General features: G+C 52.0%; 1 protein-coding gene across 21 annotated transcripts in view; it reads right to left on the bottom strand.

The window, feature by feature from the left end:
- Positions 1 to 20,243, bottom strand: part of ING5 (inhibitor of growth family member 5) — a 43,174-nt gene extending 22,931 nt beyond the window's left edge. For 3 of the 21 annotated variants that reach the window (XR_010109562.1, XM_063595659.1, XM_063595660.1), the window contains exons 1-3: positions 19,866 to 20,243; positions 17,384 to 18,082; positions 2,539 to 2,610 (exon numbers count right to left, since the gene is read on the bottom strand). Coding sequence is in view for 11 of the 21 variants with exons in the window: in XM_063595659.1 (XP_063451729.1) it covers positions 2,539 to 2,610; positions 17,384 to 17,426 (115 nt within the window). In the remaining 10 variants the exon portion in view is untranslated. The other 18 variants (XR_010109563.1, XM_055109322.2, XR_008624623.1 and 15 more) reach the window with 17 other exon arrangements.
- Positions 20,244 to 20,601: the final 358 nt, after the last annotated feature.

The following is a 20,601-nucleotide window of genomic DNA, read 5'->3' as shown; positions in this document are numbered from 1 at the left end:
AATAAAAAATCTCAGGCCAGGCACAGTGGCTCACACCTGTAATACCAGCACTTTGGGAGGCCAAGGCGGGCAGATCACCCGAGGTTGAGAATTTGAGACCAACCTGATCAACATGGAGAAACCCCATCTCTATTAAAAATACAAAATTAGCTGGGCATGATGGCGCATGCCTGTAATCCCAGCTACTCGGGAGGCTGAGGCAGGAGAATCACTTGAACCTGGGAGGCAGAGGTTGTGTTGAGCCAAGATCGCGCCATCGCACGCCAGCCTGGGCAACAAGAGTGAAACTCCATCTCAAAAAAAAAAAAAAAAAAAAATTGCCACACCGAAACACATTACCATGAAATTTAAAACTTCAGAGATAAAGGTAATATCTCAAAAGCTTCTGAATAGGAATAACAACAAAAAAATAGATCACACATATAAAGGACCAAGAATCCAAACGGCACCAGATTTTCTGCAGCAACGTGGAAGCTAGGAGACAAGGCAGCAATGTCGCCAACTTCCTGAGTGAAAACAATTGTCAACCTAGGATTCTATACCCAACCAAACTATCAGCTGAGTATGAGGCTAGAACAAACACATTTTCAGACATGCAATGTTACAAGAAAATCTACCTTCCTTTTTTTCTTTTTTTTTTTTGAGATGGAGTTTCGCTCTTGTTGCCCAGGGTGGAGTGCAATGGTGCGATCTCCAGGTGCAACCTCCGCCTCCAGGTTCAAGTGATTCTCCTGCCTCAGCCTCCCAATTAGCTGGGATTACAGGCATGCGCCACCACACCCGGCTAATTTTGTATTTTTAGTAGAGATGGGGTTTCTCCATGTCGATCAGGCTGGTCTCGAACTCCTGACCTCAGGTGATCTGCCCACCTCGGCCTCCCAAAGTGCTGGGATTACAGGCATGAGCCACCACGCCTGGCCAAGAAAATCTACCTTCCTATGTGCCTTTTTTTCAGGAACCTACCAAAGGAAAGGCTCTATCAAAACAGGAGAGCAAGGGCAAAAAGAAGACATTTAAGATTCAGGGAAGAGGGTCCCACACTGAAGAGGGGTGAAAGGAGATCCCAGGAAAACCTCAGGGCAACAAGTGTGCAGTTGGCATGGCAACAATCAGGACTGTGGCCTCCAGGACAGAGGGCTCTGCGGAAAGAAAGCACACACAGAACTGTCAGGGTAGACAGCCTGACAGACCACAAGGAAAAGCCCAGCTGGGGAGATAAGGGTTGAATGCAGAAAACAAAGCCAACAAACAGGGCCATGAGTAACTCTAAGAAATATACAAAGTTATTCCAAAGAGGTCATATAAGCACAGCAGGTGGCATGGCTCAGTGTTAAAGTACCTACACAGCTGCCCAATGGAAGTCCCATCACTGGTCTCACCACAAATTCTAACAACCTACAGCCAGGAGATGGGGGAGCCAGGTGAGGGCATGTGAGGGTGTGGGGGCCACTGGAGAAGTACAGCTGCCTGTGCCATATACGGCTGAACAACGTCTAAAACTGACGAGAGATAAAATAAGAAACAGCAACAAAAACATGTTGTTTAGAAACAGGGAGTTTAAGGGCCGGGCGCGGTGGCTCATGCCTGTAATCCCAGCACTTTGGGAGGCCTAGGCAGGCGGATCATGAGGTCAGTAGATCAAGACCATCCTGGCTAACATGGTGAACATGGTGAAACCCTGTCTCTACTAAAAATACAAAAAATTAGCCGGGTGTGGTGGCATGTGACTGTAGTCCCAGCTACTCGGGAGGCTGAGGCAGGAGAATCACTTGAACCCGGGAGGTGGAGGTTGCAGTGAGCCAAGATCATGCCACTGCACTCTAGCCTGGGCGACAGAGTGAGACTCTGTCTCAAAAAAAAAAGAAAAAAAGAAACAGAGTTAGGGCCAGGCGAGGTGGCTCACGCTTGTAATCCCAGCACTTTGGGAGGCTGAGGCGGGCAGATCATGAGGTGAGGAGATCAAGACCATCCTGGCTAACACGGTGAAACCCCGTCTCTACTAAAAATACAAAAAAAAAAAATTAGCCAGGCGTGGTGGCGGGCACCTGTAGTCCCAGCTACTCGGGAGGCTGAGGCAAGAGAATGGTGTGAACCCAGGAGGCAGAGCTTGCAGTGAGCTGAGATCACGTCACTGCACTCCGGACTGGGCGACAAAGCGAGACTCCATCTCAAAAAAAAAGAAACGGAGTTAAATATCAAATGGCCAAAAAGTACTACCAAACTTTTAAAACAATGCACGCACTACACACTTTGAAAATTGAAAATATTTAAAAGAAAAAATTGGCAATAAATATTTTGATTGGAAAGGGTGATGGTTATAAAAACGTGATATAAAGATGTGTAAGAACCCAAGAAACAATGTGGCTTCGAAAGTATCAACACCTCCTGCAAGACACTGAGTGATACCCACGGCCCAGGGCTAGGCCAATGCCCCACTAACCTGGGTCCCCTCAAAACCCTCTGCCCCCAGCCTTCAGGAGCTGCTGGCTCCCACCTGTCAGAACCCAGTTCTGGTTGTACGGAGAGGTCTGAACCCACCTTCCGTCCTCTGGTCCAGCTCTCGCATCAGCTGGAAGTTCCTCTGAAGTTCGCAGGGAAGGTTCTCGATACCTGAAACGCAAAAACACAGAAGCCATGTACCTCTCAGCAGCAAGACAAAAATTCACCTCCAAAGGTTTTTTGTCTTTTTTTTTTGAGATGGAGTTTCACTCTTGTTGCCCAGGCTGGAGTGCAGTGGTGCGATCTTGGCTCACTGCAACCTACACCTCCCAGGTTCAAGTGATTCTCACGCCTCCGCCTCCTGAGTAGCTGGGATTACAGGCACATGCCACCATGCCCGGCTAGTTTTTGTATTTTTAGTAGAGACGGGGTTTCACAAGGTTGGCCAGGCTTGTCTCAAACTCCTGACCTCAGGTGATCCGCCCACCTCGGCCTCTCAAAGTGCTGGGATTACAGGTGTGAGCCACCAGGACTGGCCAAAAGTTTTATACTTCAAGTCTACAAGCCCACTCTGTATTCTGTCTCTGTCAGGGTTTGCGGAGCGGAAGGATTGTGATCTCATTTTTAGACGCCGGTACCAAACAGTGCTGACAAGAGGCTGTGTGCACACTTCAGAAGCTGTCAGAAGTCAAAGAAGGGAGAGGGAAACTTGGAAACCAACAGCACAGGCAGGGGAGGCCAACTGACCCCACCCTCTAGGCTGCCCCCCCTCAGTGAGCAGCATCCTCCAAGGCTCAGGCCAAAATCCCCTGGGTCCTCCTTGATCTTCCCCTACTTTACCCAGAAATCCAGTGCATCGAGCAGTGTAGCCACGCTGCCCACGCGACTTTATGCAAGGATAGAAATGTTTCCTCTCTCGGATGGGCGTGGTGGCTCATACCTGTAATCCCAGCACTTTGGGAGAGCAAGACAGGCAAATCAGTTGAGGTCAGGAGTTTAAGACCAGCCTGGCCAACATGGTGAAACCCCGTCTCTACTAAAAATACAAAAATTATCCAGGCGTGGTGGTGCACAGCTACAGTCCCAGCTACTCGGGAGGCTAGGGCATGAGAATTGCTTGAACCTGGGAGGTGGAGGTTGCAGTGTGCTGAGATCATACCCTCCAACCTGGGCAACAGGGTGAGACTCCATTTCAAAACAAAACAAAAAAAGAAAAAGAAAAGAAATGTTCTCTCTCTGAGCTGCTCAAGACAGTGGTGGCCATAGGGAGCTACTGAGCACTGGAAATGGGACTAACGCCATTCAATTTTTAATTTTACTTAAATAGTCCCTGTGGCTAGCGCAACAATTCCCCACAGTCTGCCAGGAGGACCCCCGTGCTGCTTTCCCGTCTGCTTTGTTATCCCCTAGACCAGGCCAACCTCCGCCCCCTGCACAGCTGACACAGGCTCCTAAGGGGGGCTGCCTCCTCCAGTCTTGGCCACCCTCCCATCTGCTGTTCACAGTTACCAGGCAATCATTTTAAACCTAACTCTATCTTACGCATCTGATGCTTCCAGCCCCAGTGTTTTCCCAGCTCCCCTAGAGGACAGAGGCACAGCCTCCCGGCTGGCACAGCCTCCCAGACACACACACAGTCAACCCTCCTTGGGAGGCCAGCCCACTGGGTGGGCACCAGGATAGAGAAGGCCTCCCCTCCAGCGTGCTCCCCAGCTTGACTCTTCTACCCAGGGAACCCCCCACTACTCAGACCCCCAAGAGACAGCGGAGCACATGGGCAGAATCGGGCGTCCCTCTAGGGCAGCGGTCTCCAGCTCCAGGCCACGGCTCACTCGCCACTGTCTCAGCCCCTGGGCGGGTGCCAGGCCGAAGACCATGAGGATCCCCAGTGCAGCGCCCCCACAAGGGCCCTCCAGGGCCACCCGGCACAACCCCAAACACCGCGACCCCAAAGCTGTGCCCATCCCGGGCCGACGTCAGGGGTCCCGCGTGGGGTCTGCCCCTCTACGAGCGGGAGACCCTGAGCAGGCTGCTCGGCAGCGCTGGGCCTTCCCTGGTGTGTAAAGTGAGGGAAAGCACCGTCCGCTCAGCCGCTGGGGGCGCCGACCTGCTGCCACCTGGAAACAGCACAGCCCGCCCACCAGGGCCGACTCGGCACCGCCCTCCCCACCTCCGCGCCGCAGTCCCCAGTGCCGGGGAGAGACGCCCCGCGGCCCGCACGCCCTCCCCAGCCGCGGTCACACAAGAGGCCGGCGCACACGGGCGCACAGCCAGGCGGAGGCCCAGACCCCGGAGCCCCCAAGGCCCGGAGCCCCGCAGCAGGCGCCGGCTCCTCCTGCAGACGGGACGGGGACCGGAGGGACCTCGCGGGGCCGGGGCCCGAGCTGGGGGCGGAGATGAGGCGGGGCCTGGGTAGGGGCGGGACCTAAGATGTGGGCGGGGTCGAGGCCGCAAGCCCCGCCCAGCACCGCCAGGCCCCGCCCAGCACCGCCAGGCCCCGCCCCGCCGTGACGCACCTGGAATTGGCGCGACCCAGCCGGCGGGACCACCCGCGCCCGCCCCCCGCGCCCTCCCCTCCCTTGCGGCCCTGCTCCGCCCCGTCCGCGCGCCCCCCGTCGCGCCCGGCCGCGCCCGCCGCCCTCCCGAGCCCACACGGTCTGCATGCGGTGCCCGGCGCGCGGGGGGCTGCGGCACGGAGGACTCCGCGTGGGCGGCGGGCGCGGGGCCCGTGGGGCGCGCTTACTGTCCAGATAGTGCTCCAAGTACATGGCGGTCGCCATCTTCGTCCGCGGCCGCGCTCGGGGTCTGCGCGAGCGGGCGGTGCCGCGGGAGGCGGGGGCGGGGCGGTGCCAGCGCGCTCACTATTCATGAGTCGCGCGCGCTGATTGGTCGCGCCCGGGGGCGGGGTCTGACACGCCTTTCAGCTTCCGGCGGGCGGCGGGCTGCGGGGCCCGGGCGGAGGTTGTGGCAGCGGCGTCGGGCAGAGAGCAGGACCCAGGGCCGCAGCCGATCGGAGGCCGAGGAGGAGCAGGGGTTCCCGGCCCCACCGCCCGGCGTGCGGCCCAGGGCACCCAGGTGGGCGTCTCCCCTCCGCATCTGTCAGCGACCCCTGGGCCACCAAACGCAAACACGTGGTCCCGGGGACCTCACGCCCGTCCAGACGGCGCCCACGCGACCCCTGCTCCCGGCCGGGTCCCGGACAGGCCGCCACGAGGCCCTCCCTTCCCGAAGGCTCCTTGGGACCTGTCTGGCTCAGCGCCTTCCCCCCGGACCCCGAGCCCCCGGGGCCTCAGCCCGGCCTGAGCCGAGGGCCCGCACCGCGTGGCCCGGGCGAGCTGCCCCTCCCTCAGGGCCTGGGCCCTGGCGCCCTTCCCCCGCCAACGCCGCCCCTTCCCTCAGAGGAAAGCGGCCGCCCCGCCCAGCACCAGTGAGGGCACTGGCTCCTTTGCTGCCACCTCTCGAGGCAGGCAGGACCCGCACCATCTGGATGCCTTGGCCGAAAAGGCACGTGCGGCAGTATGATATAGTTAATAAGATGGCGTGCAAAGGTGTGCCGTAAGATGCATGCAAAAATACTGGAGAAGGCCAGCGCGCTGGCGCATGCCTGTAATCCCATCACTTTGGGAGGCCGAGGCGGGCCGATCACTTGGGGCCAGGAGTTAGAGACCAGCCTGGCCAACGTGTTGAAACCCCGACTCTACTAAAAATACAACAAAAAAAAAATTAGCCAAGCGTGGTGGCGTACGCCTGTAGTCCCAGCTACTCCGGAGGCTGAGCCGGGGAGGCGGAGGTTGTAGTGAGCTGAGATCGCGTCTGCACTCCAGCCTGGGCGACAGAGCAAGACTCTGTCTTAAAAAAAAAAGAAAATTTTAAGAAAAAAAAATACTGGAGAAACATAATTAAAATATGTTTCAGACTCGGCACGGTGGCTCACGCCTGTAATCCCAGCACTTTGGGAGGCCGAGGCGGGCGGATCACTTGAGGGCAGGAATTTGAGACCAGCCTGGCCAACGTGGCGAAATCATGTCTCTACTAAAAATACAAAAATTACCCTGGCGTGGTGGCGGGCGCCTGTACTCCCAGCTACTCGGAGACTGAGGCAGGAAAATTACTTGAACTTGGGAGAGGGAGGTTGCAGTGAGAAGAGATCACGTAACTGCACTGCAGCTTGGGTGACAAGAGCAAGACTCCGTCTCAAAATAATAATAATAATAATACAAAAACTAGCCGGGCATGGTGGCAAGTACCTGTAATCCCAGATACTCGGGAGGCTGAAACAGGAGAATCGCTTGAGCTTGGGAGGCGGAGGTTGCAGTGAGCCGAGATTGCACCACTGCACTCCAGCCTGGGCAGCAGAGCAAGATTCCATCTCAAAAATAAAATAAAATAGGGCAGGCGCGGTGGCTCACTCCTGTAATTCCAGCACTTTGGGAGGCCAAGGCAGGAGGATCACGAGGTCGGGAGATTGAGACCATCCTGCCTAACACGGTGAAACCCCGTCTCTACTAAAACTACAAAAAAATTAGCTGGGCATGGTGGCAGGCGCCTGTAATCCCAGCTACTCGGGAGGCCGAGGCAGGAGAATGGCGTGAACATGGGAGGCCGAGCTTGCGGTGAGCCGAGATCGTGCCATTGCACTCCAGCCTGGGCGACAGAGCAAGACTCCGTCCCCCAAAAAAAAAAAAAAAAAAAAAAACTTAGCCGGGCATAATGGCTGGTGCCTGTAATCCCAGCTACCCAGGAGGCTGAGGAAGGAGAATCACTTGAACCTGGTACGTGGAGGTTGCAGTGAGCCGAGATCGTGCCACTGCACTCCAGCCTGGGTGACAGAGCGAGACTCCATCTTAAAACATAAAATAAAATAATTAAAAATGTTTAAATATTAGTCTTTGGGGTGATTCTTCTCTGCCTCCAAACTGTGTAGCATCATCATGCAGTGCTCACCAGTACCCATGTCATTCCTCTTCCCACTTCACCGCTGGACGCCCCCAAGCTGGGGATCAAACTCATCTCTGGCAGGTCTTTCATGGGTGAGGTGTGTCACTTCCCAGTCCTGTCTCCACTCCCTGTGATCTCAAGAGGACGTCCCAAAGGCTCCCTGAGCCCCAAGAACTGATGACCACTAGATGTAACGTGTAGGCCCCAGAACCCCCCGCCCCACCCCCAGCCACATCCTTGACTTCCGAGATGCAACGTTGCTGGTCACACAAATTAGCATAAGCTGATCAAAGGAGCAGTACTTTCATTATTTAAAATGCATTTTTAAAGATATTACGCCAGCTGCTGTGACTCAAATCCGTATGATCACCATGAGAGGCTGAGGCGGGAGGATGGCTTGAGCCCAGGAGGTCTAGGCTGCAGTGAGCCACGATCAAACCACTGTACTCTTGCCTGGGTGACGGAGACCCCCACCTAAAAAAACAAGCTATGTCCCCCTTGGTGGACTCTTCCCTAAACCCCAAATATTGAAAGCCAGAAACAATGTTGTTGCCACTACTATGTTCATTATAAAAATTCAGGCCAGGCATGGTGGCTCACGCCTGTAATCCCAGCACTTTGGAAGGATGAGGTGGGTGGATCACCTGAGGTCGGGAGTTTGAGACCAGCCTGACCAACATGGAGAAACCCAGTCTCTACTAAAAATACAAAATTAGCCAGGCGTGGTGGGCACGGGCCTGCAATCTCAGCTGCTCGGGAGCCTGAGGCAGGAGAATCATTTGAACCTAGGAGGCAGAGGATGCAGTGAGCTGAGGTCATGCCATTGCACTCCAGCCTGGGCTACAAGAGCAAACCCCTCCCCTCCAAGAAAAAAATTCAGCTGGGGTGGTGGCTCACGCCTGTAATCCCAGCACTTTGGGAGGCCAAGGTGGGTGGATCACCTGAGGTCGGGAGTTTGAGACCAGCCTGACCAATACAGAGAAACCCCATCTCTATTAAAAATACAAAAGTAGCTGGTTGTGGTGGTAGCTGCCTGTAATCCCAGCTACTTGGGAAGGTGAGGCAGGAGAATCACTTGAACCCAGGAGGCAGAGGCTGCGGTGAGCCAAAATCATGCCATTGCATTCCAGCCTGGGCAACAAGAGCAAGACTCTGTCTCAAAAACAAAAAAATTAAACAATACAGGAACTTGTAGCTTCCCACCTCCCCAGGGGGCAGGACTGTGATTGCCTTGTTCAGCTTTCAGTCCTAATGTTAGCAGTTTGAGTGCATCCTTACTGGCCTCATTTAATTATAGACTATTTTTCCATCAGTTTTAGGTTTATTGAAAAGTTGAAGAGAAAGTAGAGTTCTCATATACTCCTCCACACACACACACACACACACACACAGATTCCTCTATTATAAACATTTTGCATTAATGTGATACATTTGTTACAATCGATGAAACAATATTGATACTTTTTTTTTTTTTTGAGACCTCAAATTAGCTGGGCTCGGGTCACTGCAAGCTCCACCTCCCGGGTCCACGCCATTCTCCCGCCTCAGCCTCCTGAGTAGCTGGAACTACAGGTGCCCGCCACCATGCCCAGCTAATTTTTTGTATTTTTAGTAGAGACGGGGGTTTCACCGTGTTAGCCAGGATGGTCTTGATCTCCTGACCTCATGATCCTCCTGCCTTGGCCTCCCAAAGTGCTGGGATTACAGGCGTGAGCCACCACGCCGGGCCCCTGATACATTATTATTAACCAAAGTCCATCATTATTTCCATAAGGGTTCATTCTGCCTTGTGCTTTTTTTTTTTTCTTTTCTTTTCTTTTTTTTTTTTGAGATGGAGCCTGGCTTCTTCGCCCAGGATGGAGTGCAATGGTGCAATCTTGGCTTACTACAACCTCCGCCTTCTGGGTTCCAGCGATTCTCCTGCCTCAGCCTCCCAAGTAGCTGGGATTACAGGCAGGCACCACCACGCCTGGCTAAGTTTTGTATTTTAAGCAGAGATGGGGTTTCACCCTGTTGGCCAGGCTGGTTTCAAACTCCTAAACTTAGGTGATCCACTGGCATCAGCCTTCCAAAGTGTTGGGATTACGGGCATGAGCCACCACGCCCAGTGCCTTGTGCATTCTTATAGGTTTTGACAAATGTATAATGTCAGCTACCCCCCATTACATGCCATACAGCATAGTTTTGTGGCCCTAAAAATCCCCTGCACTTCCCGATTCATCCCTCTCCCCCTCCCCTGAGGCCCCTGGCAACCACTGATCATTTTACTGTTTCCAGTTTGCTTTTTCCAGAATGTCATGTAATTGGAATCATACAGTATGAGCCTTTTCAGAATGGCTTCTTTCACTCAGCAATATGCATTTAAGGTCCCAGCGTGCCTTTCCGTGGCTTAATATCTAGTTCATGTTTAATTTGAAAAATATTCCAACGTCCGGATGTTCCACAGTTTACACATGTACTTTTTTTTTTTTTTTTTTGAGACGGAGTCTCGCTCTGTCACCCAGGCTGGAGTGCAGTGGCAGGATCTCGGCTCACTGCAAGCTCCGCCTCCCGGGTTCATGCCATTCTCCTGCCTCAGCCTCCCGAGTAGCTGCGACTACAGGCGCCCGACACCACGCCTGTCTAATTCTTTGTATTTTCAGTACACATGGGGTTTCACCGTGTTAGCCAGGATGGTCTCGATCTCCTGGCCTTGTGTTCCGCCTGCCCCGGCCTCCCAAAGTGCTAGGATTACAGGCATGAGCCACAGCCCCCGGCCACCCATGTACTTATCAAAGAGCATCTTGGTTACTTCCAATTTTTGGTTATTATTATATTATTATTATTATTTTGAAACGGAGTCTGTCTCTCTGTCACCCAAGCTGGAGTGCCGTGGCGCAATCTCGGCTCACTGCAACCTCCGCCTCCTGGGTTAAAGCGATTCTCCTGCCTCTTCCTCCCAAGCAGCTGGGATTACAGGTGACTGCCACCGTGCCCAGCTAATTTTTGTATTTTTAGTAGAGACAAGGTTTCGCCACATTGGCCAGGATGGTCTCTATCTCTTGACCTTGTGATCTGCCCGCCTCAGCCTCCCAAAGTGCTGGGATGAGAGGCGTGAGCCACCACGCCCAGCCTTGGTTATTATTATTTTTAGAGTCAGGGTCTTGCTCTGTCACCCAGGCTGAAGTGCAGTGGCACAATCATGGCTCATGCAGCCTCGACCTCCTGGGTTCAAAGGACCTGTTGTCTCAGCCCTGAATATCTGGGACTACAAGCACACACCATGACACCTGGCTAATTTTTAACTTTTTTTCTGTAGAGTTGGGGTATCTATGTTGCCCAGGCTGGTCTCCAACTCCTGGGTTCAAGCACTCCTCCAGCCTCAGCCTCCCCAAGTGCTGGGATTACAGACATGAGCCACCGCACCCAGCACTTTTGCCCATTTTTTCATGGGGTTGTTCTTTTATTGACTCACCATTTTTCTACTACTTTTCATTCTGTTTTGTTTTTTGTTTTGGAGGGTTTTTGTTTGTTTTTGTTTTTGTTTTTGAGATGGAGTCTTGCACTGTCACCCCGGCTGGAGTGCAGTGGCGAGATCCCGGCTTGTTGCAACCTCCACCTCCCAGGTTCAAGCGATTCTCCGGCCTTGGCCTCCCGAGTAGCTAGGATTACAGGCACCCACCACCACACCCGGCTAATTTTTTGTATTTTTAGTAGACACGGGGTTTCACTATGTTGGCCAGGCTGGTCTCGAACTCCTCACCTCGTGATCTGCCCGCCTCGGCCTTCCAAAGTGGTGGGATTACAGGCATGAGACACCGAGCCCAGCCTGTTTTGTTTTTTGAGACAGGATCTCACATTGTCGCCCAGGCTGGAGGACAGTGGTGTGATCACAGTTCACTGCAGCTTGACCTCCTGGGCTCAAGCAATCCTCTTGCCTTGGCCTCCGCAAATGCTGGGACTATAGGTATAAGCTGCCGCACCCAGCCTGTCTTACATTTTTAGCTGAATACTCCTTGTGAGCATCTGGCCCTGCTTTACTCACCCTGCTTTGTCCCACTGACTAGATCTATTTCATTGTAGTGGTGTATCAGACTTTAACAAACTCTTTACAGATGTTCCCAATATTTCAGTATCATAAATCATGCTCTAATGAACATGGCTATACATAGAACTGCAAGTATCTGTTCCCATTATGTATCACCGCCTTACAGACCCCTGAAAACTTAGTGGTTTAAAAGAACCATTTTTTTTTAGACGGAATCTTGCTCTGTCACCCAGGCTGGAGTGCGGTGGCGCGATCTCGGCTCACTGCAACCTCCACCTCCTGGGTTCAAGCAATTCTGCTGCCTCAGCCTCCTGAGTAGGTGGGACTACAGGCGCGTGCCATCATGCCTAGCTAATTTTTGTATTTTTAGTAGAGATGGGCTTTCACCAAATTGGCCAGGCTGGTCTTGAACTCCTGACCTTGTGATCCACCCACCTTGGCCTCCCAAAGTGCTGGGATTACAGGCGTGAGCCACCGCGCCGCCAAGAACTATTTTGTTATATGTGACAGCGTGTCAGGAATTTCAGCAGCTCCACCAGGTGACCGTCCTGTCCAGTGTGACAGAACAGAGATCACCGGGTGACCGTCCTGTCCAGTGTGACAGAAAAGAGATCACTGGGGTGGCTGGAAGGCTGATGTCAGCTGGCACCGTGGGCCAGAACACCCACATGTGGCCTCTCCAGCACAGCAGTCTCAGTAGCAGCGGGTCTCACAGAGTCCCAGGAGGCTGGGGTGGAAGCCACCGGCTCTTGTGACCTCACTTTGGTAGCCCTAAGACATCACCTCACTACATTCTATTGGTCAAGCAAGTCACTGGGGCCGACCCAGGTTGAATGGGAGAAACATTATACCCACAACTAACAATGGGAGGAGGAGCATGAATACCACATTGTCTTACCAGTCCTTTTTTTTTGAGATGGAGTCTTGCTCTGTCGCCAGGCTGGAGTGCGGTGGCGCAATCTCGGCTCACTGCAATCTCCTCCTCCTGGGTTCAAGCGATTCTCCTGCCTCAGCCTCCCAAGTAGCTGGGACTACAGGCATGTACCACCATGCCCGGCTAATTTATTGTATTTTTAGTAGAGACGGGGTTTTACCATGTTGGCCAGGATGGTCTCGATCTCTTGACCTCGTGATCCGCCCTCCTTGGCCTCCCAAAGTGCTGGGATTACAGGCGTGAGCCGTCTCGCCCGGCCTGCAGTACCATTTCTAATAATTTATTCTAAAGAACTGGTAGGGGCCGGGTGCAGTGGCTCACGCCTGTAATCCCAGCACTTTGGGAGGCCAAAGAGGGCGGATCACGAGGTCAAGAGATCGAGACCATCCTGGCCAACATGGTAAAACCCCGTCTCTACTAAAAATACAATAAATTAGCCGGGCATGGTAGTACGTGCCTGTAGTCCCAGCTACTTGGGAGGCTGAGGCAGAATCGCTGAACCCAGGAGGCGGAGGTTACAGTGAGCCGAGATCACGCCATTGATCAGCCTGGGCGACACAGCGAGGCTCTGTCTCATAAAAAAAAAAAAAGAAAAGAAAAAAAGAAATGGTACTGCAGGCTCAGAGAGTACTGCACTTTTTTTTTTTTTTTTTTTTTTTTTTTTTTTGAGACATTGTCTCACTGTGTTGCCCAGGCTGGAGTGCAGTGGTGCGATCTCGGCTCACTGCAACCTCTGCCTCCCAGATTCAAGTGATTCTCCTGCCTCAGCCTCCTGAGTAGGTGGGACTACAGGCGCCGCCACCAAGCCCTACCAATTTTTTTTGTATTTTTAGTAGAGACCGGTTTTCACTATGTTGGCCAGGCTGGTCTCGAACTCCTGACCTCATCATCCACTCGCCTCGGCCTCCCAAAGTGCTAGGATTACAGTGTGAGCCACCATGCCTGGCCGAGTATTGCACATTTTAAGTGCTGATACTTTTAAATGAATTGCCCAAAGGGAAGGTTATACCAACCGGCATGGCCACTGGTTGCTTTCCATACTTCTGCCAACCCTAGATTTCATCAGGCTTTTTAAATGTTTAACCTTCGCTAACTCATTAGAGGGGGGAAAAGCCAACCTTAAATATTTTAATCACATTTATTTCATTTTAAGTGAAGCTAAACTTTTTTTTAACATATTTGTTGCCTATTTGTGGTTCTGTCCTTTTCTCCTTTATATCTTTTACTGATTCTTTTTTTTTTTTTTTGAGATGGGGTCTCGCTCTGTCGCCCAGGCTGGAGTGCAGTGGTGTGATCTTGGCTCACTGCAAGCTCTGCCTCCCAGGTTCATGCCATTCTCCTGCCTCAGCCTCCCGAGAAGCTGGGACTACAGGCGCCCGCCACCACGCCGGGCTAATTTTTTGTATTTTTAGTAGAGATGGGGTTTCACCATGTTAGCCAGGATGGTCTCGATCTGCTGACCTTGTGATCCGCCCGCCTCGGTCTCCCAAAGTGCTGGGATTACAGGCGTGAGCCACCGCGCCTGGCCATCTTTTACTGATTCTCTGTGTAGAAACTGGTCTTCATGTATTTTGTCTTAAAAAAAAAAATCTTTATTATTAAGGGTTATTGGCCCTCACATATCATATATTAAATATAACTCTCCCAGAGATCAATTTGTCTTCTTTCATTCACACACACAAAACTGGCAAACCCTTTTGAAGGGACCCTGTTTTAGAAACTGCCAGAGAGGGCCAGGCGCGGTGGCTCATGCCTGTAATCCCAGCAATTTAGGAGGCCAAGGCAGGTGGATCACCTGAGGTCAGGAGTTCGAGACCAGCCTGGCCAACATGGTGAAACACCCCGTCTCTACTAAAAATACAAAATTAGCCAGGCATGGTGGTGGGTGCCTGTAATCCCAGCTACTCGGGAGGCTGAGGCAGGAGAATTGCTTGAACCTGGGAGGTGGAGGTTGCAGTAAGCCGAGACTGCGCCATTGCACTCCAGCCTGGGCGACAGAGCAAGACTCAGTCTCAAAAAAAAAAAGAGTTGTATTTCTCAGTGCAACAACTCCAATGTGAACAGGCAGGACAGCACACTCCATGGGGCCTCTCAGGGACCCACATTCCTTCTTGTATGGTGTCTGTCCACAAAGGGCCTTGCCATCATCTGCCTGGTCAAGGCTGGGTTGCAACAAGGGGTATGTCGGAGAGCGTAGGGGATGCAGGCCTGCTGTGTGAAGGTCCACATGCCACATCTACCTGCAAGGAGGGTTGGGAGTTTAGCAGAGCAGCGAGTACCAGCACAACTCGAAGCTCCTGGGAGCAGGTGAGGACATGGACTGAACTGTGTCCCTCCAAATTCCTGTGTTGAAGCCCTGACCCCCAACGTGACTGTTTGTAGATAGGGCCCTTAAGGAGCTTTGCTTTTTTTCTTTCTTTTTTTTTTGAGACAGTCTCGCCCTGTCGCCCAGGCTGGAGTGCAATAGGGCGATCTCAGCTGCAACCTCCGCCTCCTGGGTTCAAGCAATTCTCCTGCCTCAGCCTCCTGAGTAGCTGGGATTACAGGCGCCCGTCACCACACCCAGCTAATTTGTGTATATTTAGTAGAGACGGGGTTTCACCACGTTGGCCAGGCTGGTCTCGAGCTCCTGATCTCGTGATCTGCCCGCCTCTGCCTCCCAAAGTGCTGAGATTACAGCCGTGAGCCAACGCGCCTGGCCAAGGAGCTAATTAAGGTTAAATGAAGCCCTAATGTGATAGGACCAACAGTTTTCATGTGTCTGCTGCACAGTTAACAGACCCATGATGCTCAGACAGCAGGGTTTGCAGCAGAGAAAGAGTTTAACAAACAGAAAAGAGTTTAACAAGGCCCAGGTGAGGAGGCGAAAGGAGACCTCTCCTCAAATACATCTCCCTCAGGAGTTCTGAGCTAAGGTTTTTAAGGGGATCATGGAAGGTGAGGGGCTGGAAAATGGGGGTCGCTGATTGGCCAGGGTAAGGAGGATGATTCACTAGAATGTGGAAACTGCATTCCTTGCTGAGTCAGCTCCTGTGAGGTCCTTCAGAGCAGCTGGCATCAGTACTTTCACTGGTATGCAGGGCCTGAAAGAATCTCAGGCTGGGCGTGGTGGCTCATGCCTGCAATCCCAGGGCTTCAGGAGGCCGAGGCAGGATGACCGCTTGGGCCCACCAGTTCAAGACCAGCCTGGGCAACAGGGCAAGACCCCGTCACTATTTAAAAAAAAAAAAAAGCCAGATGTGTGTGCCTGTAGTTCCAGATACTTCAGATGCTGAGGCAGGAGGATCACTCGAGACCAGAACCTCAAGGCTGCAGTGAGCTATGATTGTGCCACTGCACTTCAGCCTGAACAAGAGTGAGACCCTGTCTCTAAAAAGAAAAAAAAAATTAAAATAAAAAAAAACTCAAAGGGAAAAGTTAAGGTTTCATAATGTTCAAGTTGTTATCTCTGGAGCAGTTAAGGGTAACTGTAATCTTATAACAAGAGTCTACCTGATTCTGAGGCACGAGGCGCCAGCTCAGAGGGGCTCACCGCATGACTGGTGCTGCGTGTGCTGCAAGCTCGGTTATTCCATTTCCCCCTCCCCTCTTCCTTGATTAATTTTGTGTTTTTAGTGACGGTTTTCTTTTTTTATATTTTTTTAAAAATTGAGACAAGGTCTCACTCTGTCACCTGGGCTGGAGTGCAGTGGCACAACCATGGCTCACTGCAGCCTCAACCTCCTAGGCTCAAGTGATCCTCCCACCTCAGCTTCCCAAGTAGCTGGGACTATAGGCACGCCCACCTATTTATTTTGTAGAGATAAATAAATCTACAAATAAGTCTATGTTGCCCAGGCTGGTCTCAAACTCCTGAGCTCAAGCAATCTACCTGCCTCCCAAAGTGCTGGGATTGTAGGTGTGAGCCACCATGCCTGGCCAGGGATGGTTTCAATAAGGGTGCAACCCTAATCCGATAGGGCTGGTACCCTCATGAGAAAAGGAAGAGGTACCAGAGCATTCTCTTTGCTATGTGCAACTCTAAAAGACAGCCCTTACCAGGCAGCAATCTGTCGGGCACCTTAATCTTGGACTTCCAGCCAATAAATGCCTATTGCTTCAGTTCCCCAGTCTAAGGTAGTCTGTCGTGACAGCCCGAGCCCACTGACGGTGAGAAAGACTTTATTCCCTGTGTGGTGGAAGTTGCAGCACACTAAGAAACAGGGACCAGCAAAAGAGCTTTCCTGCTCCTTCAGTTTTTTTGTTTTTGTGTTTTTTTTTTGAGACAGTGTCTCACTCTGTCACCCAGGCTGCAGTGCAGTGGCATGATCTCAGCTCACTGCAACCTCCACCTCCCAGGTTCAAGTGATTCTCCTGTCTCAAACTCCCAAGTAGCTGGGATTACAGGCATGTGCCACCATACCCAGCTAATTTTTGTATTTTTAGTAGAGACGGGGTTTCACCATGTTGTCTAGGCTGGTCTTGAACTCCTGACCTCAAATGATTCACCCACCTCGGCCTCCCAAAGTGCTGGGATTACAGGTGTCAGCCACAACACCCAGGTCCTTTTTTTTTTAATGGAAAATCTCAAACACAAGAAAGCAGAGAACCTGGCTGGGTGCGCTGGCTCACGCCTGTAATCCCAGCGCTTTCGGAGGCTGAGGCGGGTGGACTCACCTGAGGTCAGGAGTTCAAGACCAGCCTGGCCAACATGGTGAAATCCTGTCTCTACTAAAAATACAAAAAATTAGCCGGGTGTTGTGGCGGGCGCCTGTAAATCCCAGCTACTTGGGAGGCTGAGGCAGGAGAATCGTCTGAACCTAGGAGGTGGATGTTGCAGCGAGCTGAGATCACACCACTGGACTCCAGCCTGGGTAACAGACCGAGGCTGTCTGGGAAAAAAAGAAAAAAAAAAAGCAAGCAGAGAACCTAATGAACCCATGAACCCATGTGTTCACCTGCATCTTTCTGCAATTATCAGCCTGTGGCCAACTCCATTTCACCTGTATCTCTGACCACACAGACCCAGCATCCCACCATTTCCCCTATAAAGTGGATGTACTCACCTATCAGGCCTCCAGGGTCTTGTGGAGTGACTCTTGCTCCCATTGCTCCTGGACAGACAGTGCTGGAAATCAGGCCTGAGGCTGTCAGTGGCAGTACGAAGGACACTGGATGCTCAGCCACGCAGACCCTCCTATGCCCACGCCAGGGCTGAGGTCAGCAGGCTGGGGTGTGGCAGTCATCCTTTGATCACGCAGGAACACCAAGAGAACTGCTAGGATGTGGACCAACCTGATGTCACTGAGTCACAGGAGCAGCTCCTGCCTGCCTAACACTGGACTTCATGTAATGTCAGATGATTAAATATCTTAATGCTGTGAGCCACAGGAGGCTGGCTGGTATTCTGCTACCTGTGCTAAAAGGTATCCTAAGAGAGGTACACCATGCTGGAATAGGCAAAAGCAAACCTGTTTCTTGTATCTTAGTAACACACTTCAAGGTGCTTATGTGCTTGAGCAATTCCTGCAGTCAAATGGGCCCTCCACCCCCCAGTACACAAGGCCCAGCCAGCCAGATTCCCTCCATCTTCACCCTCCTCCCCTGTCCCAGGGGAGCCAGGAAAGCCATGCATCCACCAAGGCGGATGCGCTGTGTCCCTCTGCATCAGCCTGCTGAGTCCTCCTGGACCTGATGAGAGACAGTACTGCAGCCTTGCCCAGCCCCGGGAAGGTGGTCTTCCTTCCTACAATCCCCTTCATCCTCTGGAAGGCAACAAGATGGAATTTTATAAGGAGACATCAATCAGAAAAAAGGATATTACTTTTATTACTTATCTATGTAAGGGAATAGTAAGTACTATTCTTAGTACTTGTAAGCGTTCGCTAGGTTGTGCTGTGGTAACAAAGGATCCCAAAGTCTCAGTGACTCAAAATCACGATGGTTTACTTCTTGCTGGTGCTGCCCATCAGCTACAACGGCTGTACTTCATGGGCCTTTGTTACAGGATCTGGGGTGAAAAACCAGCCCTCACTGTGCACATGCTGTGTTCATGTTGGGGGCAGAAGGGGAGGGACCAAACCACAAAACACCCTTTAAAGCTTCTGCCTGAACAGGGCACATGACAGCAGACTACTTTACATTACCATCTGGAAGTCTCACCGCTAAGCTTGACGTAAAGGAAGAAAGGGTAGGCCAGGTGCAGTGGTTCACGTCTGTAATCCCAGCACTTAGGGAGGCTGACGTGGGTGGACCACCCGAGGTCAGGAATTCGAGACCAGCCTGGCAAACATGGTGAAACCCCATCTCTACTAATACAAAAATTAGCTGGGCGTGGTGGCAGGTGCCTGTAATCTCAGCTACTTGGGAGGTTGATGCAGGAGAACAGGTTGAACCCGGGAAGTGGAGGTTGCAGTGAGCCAAGATCACGCCATTGCACTCCACTCTGGGCCACAAGACAGAAACTCCGTCTCAAAAAAAAAAAAAATTAAATTAAAAAATAAATTGGCCAGGCACAGTGGCTCACGCCTGTAATCTCAGCACTTTGGGAGGCTGAGATGGGCGGATCATGAGGTCAGGAGATCGAGACCATCCTGGCTAACACGGTGAAACCCCGTCTCTACTAAAAAATACAAAAAAATTAGCCGGGCATGATGGTGGGCACCTGTAGTCCCAGCTAGTGGGGAGGCTGAGGCAGGAGAATGGGATGAACCCGGGAGGTGGAGCTTGCAGTGAGCCGAGATTGCGCCACTGCACTCCAGCCTGGGCAACAGAGCAAGACTCCATCTCAAAAAAAATAAAATAAAAATACAAAAATTAGCCGGGCGTGGTGGTGGGCGCCTGTAATCCCAGCTACTCAGGAGGCTGAGGCAGGAGAATAGCTTGAACCCGGGAGGTGGAGGGTGCAGTGAGCTGAGATCGCGCCACTGCACTCCAGCCTGGGCGACAGAGCAGGACTCCGTCTCAAATAAAATAAAAGCAATAAAAGTAAATTAAAAAGGAAAAAAGGGCATAACTGGTAATAACAATATAACCCATATCCTTCCAGAACCCCAAACTGAATTGGGGAGGCTTCAGTCTGGAAAACATAAAGCTACTCTAAGTATGCAATGATAATATAATCGCGGGCTTACACAAATGCTGGGAGTAAAGTCCGGGAAATTGTTGCCAATGACCTCAGCCCAAAGCACTGAAGTGGGTGGTGGTCTCAAGAGCTCATGGGGAAAAAACCAATGCAAACTCAACACTTAAAAAGCTACCAGCAATTTCCTGGTCTACATCAGAGAGGCAGGTGGTTCTCAAAACAGACAACAGCTTTGAATTTCATCTGTATTTCTGGCTAAGGGTGCCTCCCAAGAATAATCGCCTCGAAAGGTAAGAGTGCCTCGTCTGGTAGACTGTAATCCAGGGCTACACAGATGATTCTGGGAAATGCAGTTCCTACCATTTCTTCTGCTAAGCAGAGAAAGTGATGTCTAGCTGACAACTGACAATATGGCACATATAGATAGTAGTATTTTAGATATCTAAAATAACAAAAAGTCTCACCTGAGAAATGTCCAGGCAGCCTGATATCCCTAAGATAACAGCAAACACTACTGAGCGCTTTCTAGATACCGGGGACACTTCGCGGGACTTTTTCCACCTCTCTATGGCAGAGACAGTTTTTCCTATTATCATCATGACCCACATTTCAGAGGAGTTGGAGGCATGGAAAGAGGAAACAACTTGCCGGTTCTCTCTCCGTGCCATAATTTGTATACATCATCTTTTAAAACGGACTTTTCGGCCAGGCGCGGTGGCTCACGCCTGTAATCCCAGCACTCGGGGAGGCCGAGACGGGCAGATCACGAGGTCAGATCCAGACCATCCTGGCTAACACGGTGAAACCCCGTCTCTACTAAAAATACAAAAAATTAGCCGGGCGTGGTGGCGGCCGCCTGCAGTCCCAGCTACTCGGGAGGCTGAGGCAGGAGAATGGCGTGAACCCGGGAGGCGGAGGTTGCAGTGAGCAGCGATCGCGCCACCGCACTCCAGCCTGGGTGAAAGAGCGAGACTCTGTCTCAAACAAACAAAAACAACAACAAAAACACACACACGGACTCTCCAGAGCCCTGCAGTTTTGCGCTTCAGGGACAACAGTGAACATTTATCGATCCCATGGTTCTCCTACAATTGCCACGTGGCCAGTGTCTACACAGCCCCCTATCCTGCCCCTGCTGTCAAACACAGCGTTTCCAGAACGCAGTCGTGCTGGGCTCCAGGTGAGCTTTGGGAGGAGCCC

Source organism: Pan paniscus, chromosome 13, assembly GCF_029289425.2.
Source record: "Pan paniscus chromosome 13, NHGRI_mPanPan1-v2.0_pri, whole genome shotgun sequence".
Taxonomy (NCBI): domain Eukaryota; kingdom Metazoa; phylum Chordata; class Mammalia; order Primates; family Hominidae; genus Pan; species Pan paniscus.
This window is presented reverse-complemented; position numbering and strand designations above follow the sequence as displayed.